The sequence below is a fragment of the Ostrinia furnacalis genome, unplaced genomic scaffold, assembly GCF_004193835.3.
Source record: "Ostrinia furnacalis isolate ACB-3 unplaced genomic scaffold, ASM419383v2 OfSCF2049, whole genome shotgun sequence".
NCBI lineage: Eukaryota > Metazoa > Arthropoda > Insecta > Lepidoptera > Crambidae > Ostrinia > Ostrinia furnacalis.
This window is the reverse complement of record NW_021132288.1, coordinates 354,084-370,227: the sequence shown is the minus strand read 5'-3', so window position 1 is coordinate 370,227 and position 16,144 is coordinate 354,084. Positions and strand designations below refer to the sequence as shown.

General features: G+C 36.9%; 2 protein-coding genes across 3 annotated transcripts; both read left to right on the top strand.

The window, feature by feature from the left end:
- Positions 1-295: 295 nt before the first annotated feature.
- On the top strand, positions 296-7,951 carry LOC114354460 (WW domain-binding protein 4). 2 transcript variants are annotated; one of them, XR_003656020.1, is made up of 8 exons: positions 296-430; positions 640-712; positions 1,288-1,479; positions 2,136-2,301; positions 2,639-2,744; positions 3,193-3,357; positions 5,923-6,014; positions 7,073-7,276. XR_003656020.1 is itself a non-coding variant. In XM_028306849.1 (7 exons), coding segments are annotated over exons 1-7 (894 nt in total). In that variant the 5' UTR covers positions 296-428; the 3' UTR covers positions 7,263-7,951. The 2 variants fall into 2 exon arrangements, 1 of the variants encoding a protein (XP_028162650.1); XM_028306849.1 differs by lacking the exon at positions 5,923-6,014 and having other exon boundaries at positions 7,073-7,951.
- Positions 7,952-13,539: 5,588 nt separating this feature from the next.
- LOC114354449 (uncharacterized) lies at positions 13,540-14,746 on the top strand. The gene is made up of 2 exons (XM_028306838.1): positions 13,540-13,705; positions 14,230-14,746. Exons 1-2 carry the CDS (start codon positions 13,694-13,696, stop codon positions 14,389-14,391), a joined length of 174 nt encoding a protein of 57 aa, XP_028162639.1. The 5' UTR covers positions 13,540-13,693; the 3' UTR covers positions 14,392-14,746.
- The last annotated feature ends 1,398 nt before the right edge of the window (positions 14,747-16,144 follow it).

The following is a 16,144-nucleotide window of genomic DNA, read 5'->3' as shown; positions in this document are numbered from 1 at the left end:
TACGTACACCATAAAGATAAATACTTTCAAAATAATGGATTTGAAAAAATTCTACATTGTACATCAAAAAAACAATAATTCTTTGAAGGTTATGAGGGCCTATGTGTGCGTGAACTGTGTGTATGTATGCGTGGACTTTATGTATGTATGTGTGCGTGTACTATGTGTGTATGTGAGCGTTACGTACGTAGGTTAAGTACAGCGAATTTAACACCAGGCTGTCAATTAGTAGGCTCAAAAATTTGACAGAGTGGGTTCTCTATTTCCTATGTATTACTTTTCTCTATGGTTCATGACAGTTCATGACTGGTTCATGGGTTCATGACGACGAAAATTTGTTTTTCATGCTCGGATCGATAATTTCTTTCACGATACATCCAAAAAAGAATAAGATATCGCGATACATTAGATTGTATTAAACAGTAACAATGTAAGTTGAAAGCTTAAGCATTATTTTAATTTCCAGGCATGTGATGTACTCCAAGCGGTAGTCATTGAGTTAATGTTCCAACCAAAATATTGTTGATGTTGTTTAATAAACTACAAGTCCCTGTAATCTATAATAAGTCTAGTTGGTAGTTGGTGAGCTTAAAAAAACTTAATTTGCTTGATCCTCTCCTTTCTCACTGTTTGTTTTAGGACGGAATACTGGAAATCTCAGGCTAGAAAATATTGTGAATTCTGTAAATGCTGGTTTGCTGACAACAAAGTTGTAAGTCTTAAGCAATAAGCGATATTATAACATAATAACTATGCATATAATTATATTGCTGTTTAAAAAAAGTACATTTCTGTGCAACAAAATTCTGCTTTACTGATAAGGCTTGGATATTGATATTTAAAAACATGAACTTTGTAGGTAATGAGTCTTGAAAGAAATAGTTAATATTAGTTATTTAGAGTTTTCCCTTCTGTTTTATACTGAACCCTGTGGGTTGCTGACCAAGAGCTGAGCTAAGTTAAAGTCCGGTCGCCGAGCAGATATAATTTTGTCCAGTGACCCCAAACTACCCATCATTGTCATTGGACGAAATTCCATCTGCTCGGCGACCGGACTTTAGTTTAGCTTAGCTTGTTTGCCTGATGCAGTTTTCCACAGTTGTGTGCAAACTATACAAATGTACTTATTTATTTAGCTCTTGGTCCGTAACCTGCATTATGCTTCAGCATGTAGTTGTGAATTGCTTCCTTTATTGCTAAAATATTTTATACTAGATGTGCTGTGTATATTTTATGTTTTAATGAACAAATCACTTTATTAGACTATCTATAACAATTTCATTTCAGTCAATATCTTTCCATGAAAATGGCAAGCGCCATAAAGAGAATGTTGAAAAGCATATCTCACAACTCAGCAAAAAGAGTGCCAAAGATTTTAAGCAGAAGGAAAAAATGGATGATGACATCAAGAAGATGGAGGCTGCTGCCATGTCAGCATACCTCAAAGATGTGCAAAATAATGCAGACCTGACTTCTAAAGTAAGCTGATTTAAATTGTCGCTTTAAAGCCAATAAACTAAAAAACAGGGTTCGAAAATATCCGATATTTATTAAAATATCAAAATATCGGATATTTATATATATCCGATATTTATCAACTTTGATATATATCAATTTTGTATGAAAGCCAAAGTATTATTTTATTGCATTATTCATGAATACTATTGCATATGTGCTACATAAACATGTTTTTAATGTTTTTAAAACTTAAAATCAGACAAATAAAGCAAAAACATAAAATATCTTTGAAATACGGCCAAATCATCAAAAAAAAATAAAAATCTTATGTCAAAAAGTACAAATACAGTAACAAATTTTAAAAGTTGATATATATCATCAAAACCGGCTTCTTTTTTTTCTTCAAAATCTTGATATATATCCCTTGATATATATCCTCGAACCCTGCTAAAAAACCACCTTTAGTTCATTGGCTTGGAAAAAATGTCTAACCAGTCAAGTCCAAAAAACTTGAAATGTGACACATATCAGATTTTTTTTTGCTATGGCAAGAACTTTAAATTAAAAAAAAATAGTATAGTTACAAAAGTTGCTATTATCATGCAAAAAAAATACTGGGGATTTATAGTATGTAACATGTTTGTATACTTATTAATTAAGTTTAATATTAATTTCAGAATATCAATGAAATGCTGGGAAAGAACAGCGACACCAATGAACCCATAGTTGTTGAAGAACCAACCTGCTCTGCCCACATCTCTGTAGGCTGCCAGACTCCACCTCCGTGGGTTGAAGTCAAGGCTCCCAATGGAATGTCATACTACTGGAATGTTGTATCACATAGTAAGTGTACAAAAATTATAACTACTTTTTAAGTGTAGTTTTCATCTATTATTTGGTGACACACTTCTTGTCATTAACTTAATTATTGGTTTTATTCATGTTTTGAGAATTGTGTCGCTGAATAAAACATTTTTCGCTCTTTCTATTTTGCGGACTATAATCACCCAGATTCAATAAACTGCTTCCGCCATTGCTTGATCACACTAATCTAAAGAAAGTCTTGATTCAGCCCTAAGTTTCAACTATATTGGCAAATAGAATGAACTCGGTACTCTGTTATAAGTTTGAACACTAAACCACGGAAGCAAATGTCACAAAAGTATTGTGTTCATTACAGAGACTACTTGGGATTGTCCTCCTAATGGGGAATATGTAAGCATAGAAGAACAACAAAGATCAAAAGAAAAACAAAATAAAGTAGAAAGAGAAAAGGCAAGGCAGAAGTAAGTATCTTGAGAATGCACTTAGACAATTTCATTTGAACATTTTACACAATGCCATCTAGTGTTGAACTAAGCGAAGCTTGTGCTTGGGTTCCTGAATATTTAGTAGGTACATAATTTTAAATATTATTTTCTATCATATTATAAAGTCCAAATTAATGTAACATATTATTTTTGCACCGCCAAATTGTGTGCGCCAAAGCTTTTAATACCAATAATTTACAAAAATACAAATGCACAATGTTTATTTATTTGCTTAAATAAGATACAGGTTTAAGCGTTTCCTTTTAAGCATACAGTTTCTTGTGTTATAAAATATATTACTGCACAAAAGCTTAAATTCTTCCAACTTTAGAAAAAACCGACATAAGAGACACAAATACAATAACCATTGTCTAGTACCCGTAGTACTAGCTTNCTTCATTCATTTATGTATGCTTGTTCACAGTGAGGCGCAACGTCAAGAAGTCTTGAAGGAGGTGAATGCTCGCATAGCCCGGGAGAAGATGCGCGAGCTTGCGGTGCCCGCGCCTGTCAATCAGCTCCCGAAGGCCATTGTGGGCCCCGTGTCCCGAACCCGGCCCTTAGGCGACTGGACGCCTCTTCGCTCTCTGTAAGTTGGATGAGAAGTGCTGTGGGTCTAGAAAAAGTGCAAATTATAATCGCAAACCAGTCGAAAAATGGTCGAAAAGCCCTTTTTTATATGGAGTTTTGACAGATTCGATTTTCGATTCGATCAAAAAGTGCATTTTGTCTAGGGGGCCAGCAGAACTGAACTGCTGACAGTGGTGAATGCGCGCATAAAAGGCCAATGACAGGACAGGACGCGCGTTCTGTCATTAGCCTCTGCACGCGCAGTGATCGCCATCGCCAACGCGATTTGCACGCGTTGGTTTGGCTGAAGCTTTAGCCTAGGCGCACCGCAGACCATCGACTTTTAGTTGGCCGATAGTGGGCCCGATTCTAATTTGTATGAAGAATCGGCCGATACCAAATCGGTGTAATGTGCGCATTTCCATACATGCCCATACTGATTAACTATTAAACTATCGGCCGACAAAAAATCGGTGGTCTGCGCCTAGTCTTACTCGGCAGAAGATATCGAAATCGGATTTAATTCTTACAAAATGTTTTATTATTTTATTGGCTTTATTTGTTGCCCAATAAGACTATCCTAGGTTTTCAAGTTCTGAAGTTGTGTTTAAGTGATGTGGGCCCCCAAAAGGGGCATTTTTGTGATTTTATCAGGCCTCCGTCACTCGCTCAAGTTCGTGCGATAAGAACCTACCGCTTAGCCGTACGTTCGAACTTCGAATGTACAAGTGACTAGAGGGGCGTGATTCAGATTATTTGCTGTTATCAAGTTAACCAATGCAAAGTACTAGTACCAATGCAAGAAGGTAAAACACAAATTGACCATTTCATAAAATAATATCATTACGCTCTGTTGTCTTAAAACCGTTGAGTTCATTTTTCCTCGCATCGCTTGACAGTTTGAAAATAAATCGTAGTATTTGCCGTTTTGTTAAGAAGTGATGTATATGTTACATAGTAACTTTAGTAATCTGTGGTTTTACGATTATAATATTACGAGATAATATCTCGTAAATAAAGGACTTACAGTATTGATATATGTATATTGAATAGAATATTGATCTCATGAAAGTTGAAGGGCATTTAATCCTGCATCGAATAAGACCAAATTCTATAACTTGGACAAACCGTTCTCGAGGTTATGCTCGACAAAGTAGAAAATATACGTATAGGTACTTTACTAGCGGGCGCCCGCGACTTCGTAAACGTAAACCCCGTTTTTCCCCCTTAGGTGTAGTTTCGTAAAAAACTACCTAAGGAACCTACCTGCCAAATTTCAAGTTTGTAGCTATAGTACTAAAATACTGAACTGTCCTATGCATGACATTGACAGTGGGGCGCCACCGTCAATACCGGATCGCTGGTTCCGATTTTTGCCATGTTGGAAACCATATAGTTGAACGATGGTAGCGCCCCCCTGTCATTGAGTTTGGTGGGACATTCAGCGTGGGTCATCTATATTATTGTTTCTGAGATTTCGTGATTAATCTGTGAGTGGTATTTCGCTTTTATATATACAGGGTGTCCCGTAAAGAGCTTGCCAAACTTAAGAAGATGATAGACTAATAGATGGCCATCTATAAAAAAATCTCTTTTTAAAGTATTGTTATTTTCGATACGATTTTTTTTCATGTTTTTTTAATCCTCAATTTTGAGCCTTTCTCTTGTTGCTGTGCGTACAAATGAGCAGATATTCCTCTTATTCTTCTTCTTATTCATCTTAAAAATTATTTACTTATGTGTACACAGAGCAGAGCAACAAGAGATAGGCTCCATTTAGGGATTAAAAAAAAACATGAAATAAAATCATATCTAAGAAATGGTGATACTTTTACTAAAGCATTTTTTTGTACAGATGTTCATCCATTGATCTATCATCTCCATAAGTTTGGCACGCTCTTTACGGGACAACCTGTATAGAAGAAAAAGATTGACGTGATTGACCACGACCAATGGCTCGTTACTACCAGGCTTGAAGTTTAAACGCGCTAAAGTCAGGAACTACTGGTTTTATTGAAAAAAATATTTTTGTGTTGGATAGCCCAATATATTGAACGATGTAGAATATAATACCTTCACGTTACGACCAATAGGGGTAGGAGCGAATTAGCGAAGAGGGCGCGCATCGCTCGGGAGATATTTGAGTACCTACTTGCGGAGGGAGAAGCATTTGGGCTGGTGCTCACGCCCCGCGCCCAGTCCTACCTCTCCTGGTCAGTGGCGGGGCAAGACCTNTTACGGATCTCCTCATTTCTGATTCGATCTCGCAAAGAAACACCAAGCATAGCCCTCTCCATAGCACGCTGTGCAACTTTGAGCTTCTGTATAAGGCCTATAGTGAGAGGCCACGTTTCCGAGCCATAAGTTATCACTGGTAACACACATTGGTTATACACTCTAGTCTTCAGGCATTGAGGTAATTTGGACGAAAAAAATTTGATGTGGGCAAGACAGATTTCGCGAGGCCTTGTTCTGTGGCGAACTGAATTATAAAAAAAGTAATAATAAAAAAACAATGAACACTGACAAGTTTTTATTCATAAAAATACAAATTAGATTAATATTAAAAAACATTTTTTTTGAGGCGCGAGGCCCCTTGTACCGCGAGGCCGTAGGCGGTGGCCCACGTCGCCCACGCCTTACGCCGCCAACCTCCTGGTCGCCTGTTCGCCCTGCGTAAGTTGACAAGTGCTGACAGTTGAACGAGCGCATAACTCGGCAGAAGATGCGCGTTAGCGAAATCGGATTGAACTCCTACAAAAGGTGTTATTGTTTTAATGGCTTCATTTGTTGCCAACATTTTCGACTTCGGCGGAGTTATGCTTAACCCTTCAAGTACCAGCGAATCGAGACAATAGAACTCGCTTTGTTTTTGTTTAGACTCGCTTTGTTTTGTTTTGTTTGTATTATTTACTTTTATAATGCTGTGCTGCGCCAAAATGTTAAATTAAATAATATTTATTATATTTATCTTATTGTAAGTGAACTATGTATAATTTTCTTATGAGAATAAAGTCTTTAAACCTAAACCTAAATTGAGAATGTTACTAGGTGTACATAATCAGTTGAAACCTTTTACATATACAAATTCATTTGTTTTTATTTCATTCAAAAATACCAAGTAGTTATGATTTTATAGGCATTCAAAGTTCGCATAAATATCGAGTCCCGCCAACGGTCACGTCACCCCATGNGATGTGTGTGACGTACTTTTACATCGTCCGCTCAGTCGCTAGTTATCAGCTGTAGCATTTATAGGTATCTCGCAATTCAGCTGCAAGATTCCACCCATACCAACTTTGAGCCAGTTCTTGTACAATGACGTCACGCGCATGGCGCCCGCACCTTTAAAATTAAATATCTTGGAAACTAATTGACGTATCGAAATAATTCTTTCAAGTGTATTTTTTATTTTCAACAAAGAATACAGAAAGCTAAAAAACAAAACATTAGTGAACATTCTTCATTGTTACCGTAGTTTCACCTCAGACACCCACCAGACTACAAATTTTAGTTGGCCGATAGTTGGGGCCCGCTTCTAATTTGTATGAAGAATCGGCCGATACCGAATCGGTGTAATGTGCGCACTTTCATTCACGTCCAAGTCTGTAACTAAGTCTACTGATTAACTACCAGCGGACAAAAAGTCTGTAGTTTGCTGCTAGGTTTAGGGTTCCACGAGCTAATACTGAGATACCGCCAACCTAATGTTAACCTTGAACCTTTTCTTCCAGCCCTGAAAAAATAGATCTCCAGCTGCCAAAAACCAAAGAGCAACCGCCGCCACCAGTAGTGGTGGAGCCCGAAGAGATCAAGTTTGGGGAGCGCCGCGTGACTTCCCTCGGAGACCCCGACGAGCCCGTCGAATTCAAGCGCCGCAAGATCGGCAACCGCAACGCCAGGCAGAAGCTTGACGACGATTAAATATTTTAACCAATACTGAGTTTTTATACTTAACTTATTATAACTTTTAAGATACTCAGCGATTACCCGAAATCAATTATGGAACTTTATCTGTGCGTACCAGAATATGTGTGTTTTAATCTACAGAATTCCGATGAAATTAAATTGGTCACAGGCGCGGATCTTAAATATTTTTTTTTAAGGTTATTGGATCAAATTCATCAGCCTATGGATCTCAATAGACCGTGAAAGTGTGACGTCACGAGTCTTTTCAAAAATAGGGGATTCGCGCCTGGCTGATCAGTTATATTATACATTGTAATGTTAACCAAAATCTGTGTGTGTTTTAATCAATCTTTAGTAGAATCTGATGAAGTTAAATTGATAACAGGCGCGGATCTTCAAAAAAAATAATATTTTGGTGCTAACTCTAATTAAAAAATATTTTTCGCGAAAACGTCCAAATTTCTTTTAGGCATTGGATCAAATTCATTAGCCTATTATCAGCCTGGATCTAATAGACTGTGACAGTGTGACGTCACGAGTCTTAGGGTAGTGGGCATGCCATTCGTGCCCACACGGGATTCGCGCCTGAATGATCAGTATAATTCACTATATTTACATTATTGTAACTGATATGAATCCATTGTACGAGGATTACATTTCTACTCCATAGTAGGTAATATTTGCATTCTCTCTTTTATGAAGTAGTACAACATGAGAACATTCCAATTCAACTGTAACTCTGATGTCTTTATACCTTGATGTATTAAGGAAATAAATACATAATAAATATGCCTTAACTTTATCTTGCTGACCCGATAGACAATCGTCCGTCCATACAATATCACCCTAGAAATATTTTTTACCTATTCACATGTGGTGAAGTTACCCTAAAATGACGAACTTTATGCCAATAAGCAATAATTACCAGTCAACCTGCGAGGAAACTGTCAGTTCTTACTAGAAACGTTTTCTTTGAGATAGACGCCTGACGTTTTGACTATTGTAGTTCTCCCCAGACTACGTATTGCTCCTAATATTTTCCTTCATATTATAAAAGAAAGTCCTCCACCCACGCCGCAACCACGTCAGTCTGATGTCGCGATGTCTTCTTACCTTACCTGAAAAGATTTTATGCGATTTTCACTAAATACAGGATACCCGACCTATTCCTAGAAAGGGGAAATACTCGAGGTCGTAAATAAAACCGACTCCAAAAAAACCTGTACTAAAAAGTTGAAAATAATTACATTATTTATTTATTAGGACAAATGTATACCATGACTGATATTCTCGGAGTCGGTGCCAGCCTGCTCAATGCCAAACTCAAGAAATGTTCTAAATTTACCGGCACCGGACTTGGTGACAATGGGACCACCTCAGAAGTGTAGTCTATCGAACAAAAAAAGAATTTTGAAAATCGTTCCAAAATTGACGGAGTAATCGGTGAACATATAGATGACCCACGCTGAACTGTCCCACCAAACTCAATGACAGGGGGGCGCTACCATCGTTCAACTATATGGTTTCCAACATGGCAAAAATCGGAACCAGCGATCCGGTATTGACCGTGGCGCCCCACTGTCAATGTCATGCATAGGACAGTTCAGTATTTTGGAACTATACATATTGACATACATAGAAAATAAATACAGCCGAACATTATAACCACCTCCTTTTTTTAAAGTCGGTTAAAAAAAATATGAAATTTTTTCAGCTTCCTTAGAAGTATCAATTCAATGTTTAGGGTGGAGCCTAGTTAATTCCCTTTTTTTTTAAATCGAAGAACCGTCACAGTTCGAAAACCATCCAGTTTCAACTGCTGGTTCACTGGACTTATAGCTTTCAAGGATTTAGTTCCAACGGGACACAATTTCAACGGGACACATTTTCAATCAGACACATTCCCACGTGGACACAGTTGCAAACTGACGCAATACAGTCAGTCGAATAAATGAAAGTGAAATGAATATTTGAACATTAAAATAACTATATTTTATTACAATTAAAAACTAAATTGAACAGAAATAAGCATCTTCGCGTACTTTCCTTAAATCAATAAAATAACCTAAACATAACATAGACCAATCAATAAAATTTACTTGCTTCATAGCGATAAGACCACCTAGTTGTACCTTGTGTGTTCCTTTTCTTTCTGTTCTTATCTTTGGTGTGCAATCGTTCGTTCGTTCGTTTCAGCCAAATGACGTCCACTGCTGGACAAAGGCCTCCTCCAAGGTTTTCCACAATGCACGGTCCTGCGCTGCCCGCATCCAGGCTCTTCCCGCGACCTTTACGAGATCGTCGGTCCACCTAGTAGGAGGCCTGCCCACGCTACGTCTTCCAGCCCGTGGTCGCCAAACTTTTCTTCCCCAACGGCCATCGTCTCTACGAGCTATGTGCCCCGCCCACTGCCACTTGGTTTTAGCAATTCTGGTGTGCAATAAAGTGTATTTATTATTATTATTGTTGATCCTTGGCTTGGCTTGGCTTTTATGAGGGGTTAGGAGGTTAGCTAAAATTCAGATTTCGTGACGTTTCCGCACATAGATATGGAAAGACTAGCGGCCGCCCGCGACTTCGTACGCGTGAATTCCGTTGTGATCGAGTGCGGCTTCCCGCACACACAACTTTTTGCTTTTCAGCTAAAGTTGATACAAACTATTTTATAAACATGCCTTTAGTTAGCCAAGACCGTATCACCGTACTTCCACCACTTTATATTAACCTTGGCATCTTGAAACAGTCTGTGAAGGCGCTTAACGTAACGAATGTTATAATTTTCCTTCATGAAAGTTTTCAGGATTAAGCACAGAAAACTTGAATGTTGGTAATTTTTGATGGGACTCACATTAGGCAACTGGTAAATGATCGTAATTTTAAGAATTCAATGACTGAAGTCCAGTCCTAAGCTTAGAATTTTTTTTTTGCTTATAAGTAATTTCCTAAGCAAAAAGAAATTGTTGAGAGCATGCTATCCAACTTGCAAGAGCTAGGGTGCAACATGGGCATAAAAATACACTTCATGTACTCNTTCTTTTTTTGAAGGGGACTTAGATCTTCAAAACTTTTTCGAGCTCTAAATGGAGTGGTAGATGTCGACACAGAGACATTACGAGGAACATTAGGACTGGATGATGTACTAGGAGTTGAAAGTTCACTATCCAACATCATATAAGATATTTCTTCGTTTATTACAACAAAGTCCGGCCATTTAATTTCTGAATCCAACCAGCCAGCGAACTTCACCTTAAAATTGTCCAGTGTGCTGTTGGCAGATTTCCATTTTCGCTTAAGATTACTGGTATATGTAGCACAAAATGTTTTAAGATCGGTCTTCTGTTTTTCGGACAGAGAAAATTTTACTGAATTGACCACTTTTTCAAACANAAAAACATGTGTTGACCAGTGAAATTGTACCAAGTTTCGTTAAAATCCGTCGAGTAGTTTTTGTTTCTATAAGGAACATACAGACAGACAGACAAAAATTTTACTGATTGCATTTTTGGCATCAGTATCGATCACTAATCACCCCCTGGTAGTTATTTTGAAAATATATTTCATGTACAGAATTGACTCTACAGATTTATTATAAGTATAGATAGTCTAACACCCAGACCGGTCACAGAAATTAAAATGCATCATTTCAATTTCTGCCCGGCCGAGAATCGAACCCGGGACCTCTCGGCATAGTAGTCCGTTCTGAACCACTACACCAAACGGCAGACGAATACATACCCATGACAATTAACAATTTTTTTTGGTGCAGTCCTGTTGTCCCCCCTGCTTGGCCCCCCTGGGGGAGCCAACAGGATTTCGAAATCCTGTTGTCCCCCCTGGCTAGGGGAGACAACAGGACTAGATTTTCAATCACTGATTTGAGGACTGTTGTCCCCCCTGGCAAACATTGGGTATTTAGAAGCCATATATTTTTGTAACATTAAAGAAGTACTGGAGTACCTACCTGACTAAATGCCATATTGACAAATGAAATACCTAAACGTATGTCAAATAATAATTAACATCTCGTTAACGAAAGAAATATAAGTTGGTACCGGTAATATTTCTGACTATTCCAAAATCTGCTTTACTTGCTTTTAACAGATAGTTATGAATTATCCCTACTTAGGCCCAGTTTTTTGAATCTTAGTTAAAATAACTAATTGTTAAATTTTGCTACTAATGGTTAAATATTAACAAAATGTAAACAAATAGTTAAAAAATGTACTAAAAGTCAAGCTAACCATTGTTCGAAAAACATTTTTTTCTGATATTTAACCACTTGTCATTTGACATCTGTCAAATTTGACTATTAGTTATTTTAACTACGAATCAAAAAACCGGGCCTTAGGCCCGGATGACAAATGACAAGTGGTTAAATATCTGAAAAAAATGTTTTTCGAATAATGGTTAGCTTGACTTTTAGTACATTTTTTAACTATTTGTTTACATTGTATTATTTAACCATTAGTAGCAAAATTTAACAATTAGTTATTTTAACTATGAATAAAAAAACTGGGCCTAAATAATATTATACGAGTAAATGCGACAGTACGTTATCTGTCTGTCTGATATGAATTCACGCATAAACCATTGAACCGATTTTGATATTTGGTAAAGAGATAGTTTTGAGTGTCGAGTCCTGGTTTTTAAACAGACAAAATTTTATGCGGACAAAGCCGTGGGCAAAAGCTAAGTATAATGCTTGACAATATTTTTTATAAAAAATATTGTCTTCTGTAAAGTTGACTAAAAATCCGTAGTAGGTAGTTTTTACGTGAAAGAGTATCAAACATCTATACTATTCCATACTCCCATTTGTAATATTAGTAGGTAGGACGCTAAAACTGCATAATTTTAAATTAGTCATAATATTCAACAAATTAATTGCTCAGTGATTCATCATTCAACTAGCGGCCGCCCGCATATTCGTACCTACGCGTGGACTCCGTTTTACCCCCTTATGTGTGGAATTTCGTAAAATCCTATTATAAGTTTCGTATTATTTCCTATCCTTAAATAAATAAATAGATAAATAAAATTCGTTCTTGGCAGATGTCTACACCCTATAAGGAACCTACCTGCCTTTCAAGTTTGTAGGTGTCAGTACCGGCACCAACCTTATTTTTTTCGTTATCAAAATGGTAATTATTATTTAACAAACGTTTAGGTATTCACTCATTTTGGGAATTTGGCATTCATTCAAGTACTTCAGCACAAATTATTTTATAAAAACACATGACTTTTAAATAATGTTTGCCAGGGGGGACAACAGTCCTCATATCATTGATTGAAAATCTAGTCCTGTTGTCTCCCCTAGCCAGGGGGGACAACAGGATTTCGAAATCCTGTTGGCTCCCCCAGGGGGGCCAAGCAGGGGGGACAACAGGACTGCACCTTTTTTTTTTCATTAAAACATTTAACTGATGTTACAATAATTGATGTGTCCACGTGGGAATGTGTCTGATTGAAAATGTGTCCCGTTGAAATTGTGTCTCGTTGAAACCAAAGATCGAGCAAGTATTCCAATCACTCTAAAGATGGAGCGATCTATGAGAAGGAAAGTTGGCTTAGTAGGTACTATAACTTGTCAAGGAGAAAAACTAGTATTAAATTAATACGTAATGTTCTGTTATAAGAATATTGATCTTAAACAAAAATTTATTTGTATCAAACCCTGGACAAAGATTTCACCAGCTCACCACGCCACCACTCCATCGGGCATGAAGCCCCGATATTTTAACGGAAAATAACCACAAGAAAAGGTGAGGTTACAAAAATGTGCCGAAGGAGTGGTTGTTAAAAAATAAGGCCTTATAAGTATGCCTTATAAGTCCTACTTACCTAAGTAAACGAGTTGAATAAAAAAGCGCGTAGTTTTTCCAATTGCGAGAAACGGAGGTTTCTCGTATAAAAAGCTTAAATGATTTTTTTATTCACAAAACGTCTACCTACCTACACCTACTACAAATTTGATATTGCCCTTTAGATGTCCGCATTATGATTAGATAGAAATCAAAGAAATATGTAGATCCTGTACCTGACATGTAGGTAATACATTAATGAATAAAACATAATTAAAATAAGTCATTCGGAAAACCAGAAACATTCTGGATTCTTCTAATTCGGCAATACATCTTGTTCACGCATATTGATGTCGCGTTCATTGTCAACTTTTTTATAACATCAATCTGCGAGCGGGCCGCGTTGCTCTATTGTGTGTATTGTGATCCGTGATCCGGGTCCGATATGGAAATGATGCGCTATTAACGGATAATGCGACATTGTTTACACTTGAGGACGAGCCGATTAGTTTTTCTGAGCACGATCGGGACACAGGATCATGGAGCGGGTATATAAGCGAACGCGGCAGGAGAGGCTGGCACTCGCTTCGCAGCTGACGAAGAATTGACTCCTGTTGCAGTGCAGCATCTGTGATTTGACGCAACATGTACAAACTGGTGAGTTTGATACTGTCTCAATTAAAATGATACAACTTCGCAATCATCTTTCAAAGTGTTTTTACTTAACTGTCTTGACTTATAGGCTTAGTTACCTAAATTATTTAGGTTCTTCATGTTTCTGAGCGCAACTGTCTTCACAACGTTGTTTTTTTAGTTTTGGTCTATTTATTAGCATAAATAATTCCGATTGTGATGAAAGAATTACCCAACTCGTGACGACTAACAAATTATATCCCATTGAAAAGGTCCACATTTTATTAAGTAATTACCTACTTATTCGAAAAACATTTCCTTATTTTTATCATCACAATTTTTTACGATGGAAGACCCAAGGATTCATAATTGAAGAGCATTACAAATCAATAAGCATTAATCTATTGTAAGAAGTCTAACTTATAGGTAAGTACGTAGGCTTAGACTTAAATGGAAGGATATTCTGTTTTTCGGATCTTTTGTGTTTCATAAGTTTTCCAAAGTTTTCTCAGGAATAAAAACGTAAATGTAAGTCTTTTTGCCCACAGGTGATATTCCTGGCGCTCGCGGCGGTGCTGCTGGCACCGGCCCTGGCGAAGCCCCAGGTGCTCCTGGACTACGGGTACTACGCCCCTTCGTACTACGCCGCTCCCCTAACGTACTCCTACCCCTACGCCTACGCATATTCCTACCCCTTCTACTACAAGTAACACCTGAGTGTTGAGTGTTTTGTGATTGCGGATAACCAGTACGGCATGTTTTTGTGACCAAATGTGTAACTTAATTACTCATTGTTTATCATTTAAACTTACAGTGGTAATGTGATCATCATTTTATAATTTCTTCACCTTGGTTGTGATTGTGATTGTATATTGTTCTTCATAAGTAGGTACTCGCGTATAATGAATATTTAAAAAGATCTGTGTATATCTTGAAAAAAAAAAAAGTATTTTGTATGTATTTTCAAATATATTGAACAATACAACATAATTATCTTAGACCTATCTACCGCCTCTGTTAATTATGTAATGTTTACTTCTTTGTAAATAAATAATATTAATCGTTTAACTTTCTATTATTTTACCTGAATTTTGTAGTGAAAGATGCAGTATCTTACTTGTTTAGGTAGCTAATTCGTGAACTTTGGCTATTTTAACATCTCAATCAAAATTTCTAAAAGTTAGACATACACAATACACAAAATCAATACATGATCTAATTAAGATCTTAATATTCTTCTTTCTTGACCCAGTAAGTAGTTAGATAAGCAAAGACATTATTTTAAACAAACATACGAGGGTAGTGTCATAATGTGTTATTTTAGTAACTGCACCACCTGACTTTAACCGAAACTATAACAATAACCGGGGTATTTTGTATGGAGTTTGACAGATTTTTGACGTTTGTTATAGTCAAAATAAGATTGTGCAACCCAGCCTAAGTAGGTAGTTTCGTAAATAGGTTACTTTAGTCATATTTGGTTTGGTCTTGTAGGCAGTAGAATTAATATTGGCTACTTGAATATTAAACTTGCGTTAACTGACATCTATTCTAATTAAATCTAGTGTGTCATGGCGAGGGCATGTTCCTATAGATCATTGTGGCCTAGTATACACCTTTTTAGGTCCATGGTGGCCTAGCATGTGATATGACATAGACGTGACATAACCCACATGGTATTCGCGAGGTCTCACGCGTTTTCCCCCTAATTTGTATGCCGGTGTGAATCCTTTTGGACAGGACAATGCAAGTACTTGTGGGAACATTCATAACATTGATCGACATTCAAGTTTGACCTGATAATAATTCAAACAATTGGAAGTTTCCGTCAGTCTATTAATAAAAACGTTAGTTGGCATTTTGAGCACGAAGGCAGTTTATACAATCTAAAACGTAAGACTTTTTTTTTATTTAACATGAGCTTTTTTGGTGGTAAATACTTATTAAGTCAGGATTCTAGAAAATCACAAATTGTAGGCGTGGGTCCCACTATATGGCGGTCGTCTACTTACATTATAGCTTATATTTCTTCTTTGAGCCTATTTAAACAACGTATTCTTTATCGACTTTAAAAAAAGGAGGAGGTTCTATGTTCGATTGTACGTATTTTTTGTATTTTAATCAAACACCATTATCGGTTTGATTCTGGATCATACTTACCATACTCTGTTGACATGACTTCATAATAAATTCTGATACATAGGTTTTTATAATACAGTAAGTAGAAATATTTTTATACATTGACAATTATTAAACAAATTACACAGCAGCCCTTGGACTACAAATGCGACTGCAGCTGATTGATTTGCACTTGCACGGGTTGCACAAGGCAATCGGCAAGAGTTATACATCGTTTAAAATTATTAATTTTTTGGCATTACTTAGTGGGAAAATGAAGAATAGGTATGCATTTATCAAAGAAAAATACAGATATCTTTAAGTATATTGTACTATGACTTTTAT

Coding starts and splice junctions, on each gene's coding strand:
- LOC114354460 (XM_028306849.1), top strand. Junction 713..1,287: donor GGTTTGCTGACAACAAAGTT/GTAAGTCTTAAG, acceptor ATTTCATTTCAG/TCAATATCTTTCCATGAAAA. Junction 1,480..2,135: donor ATGCAGACCTGACTTCTAAA/GTAAGCTGATTT, acceptor TATTAATTTCAG/AATATCAATGAAATGCTGGG.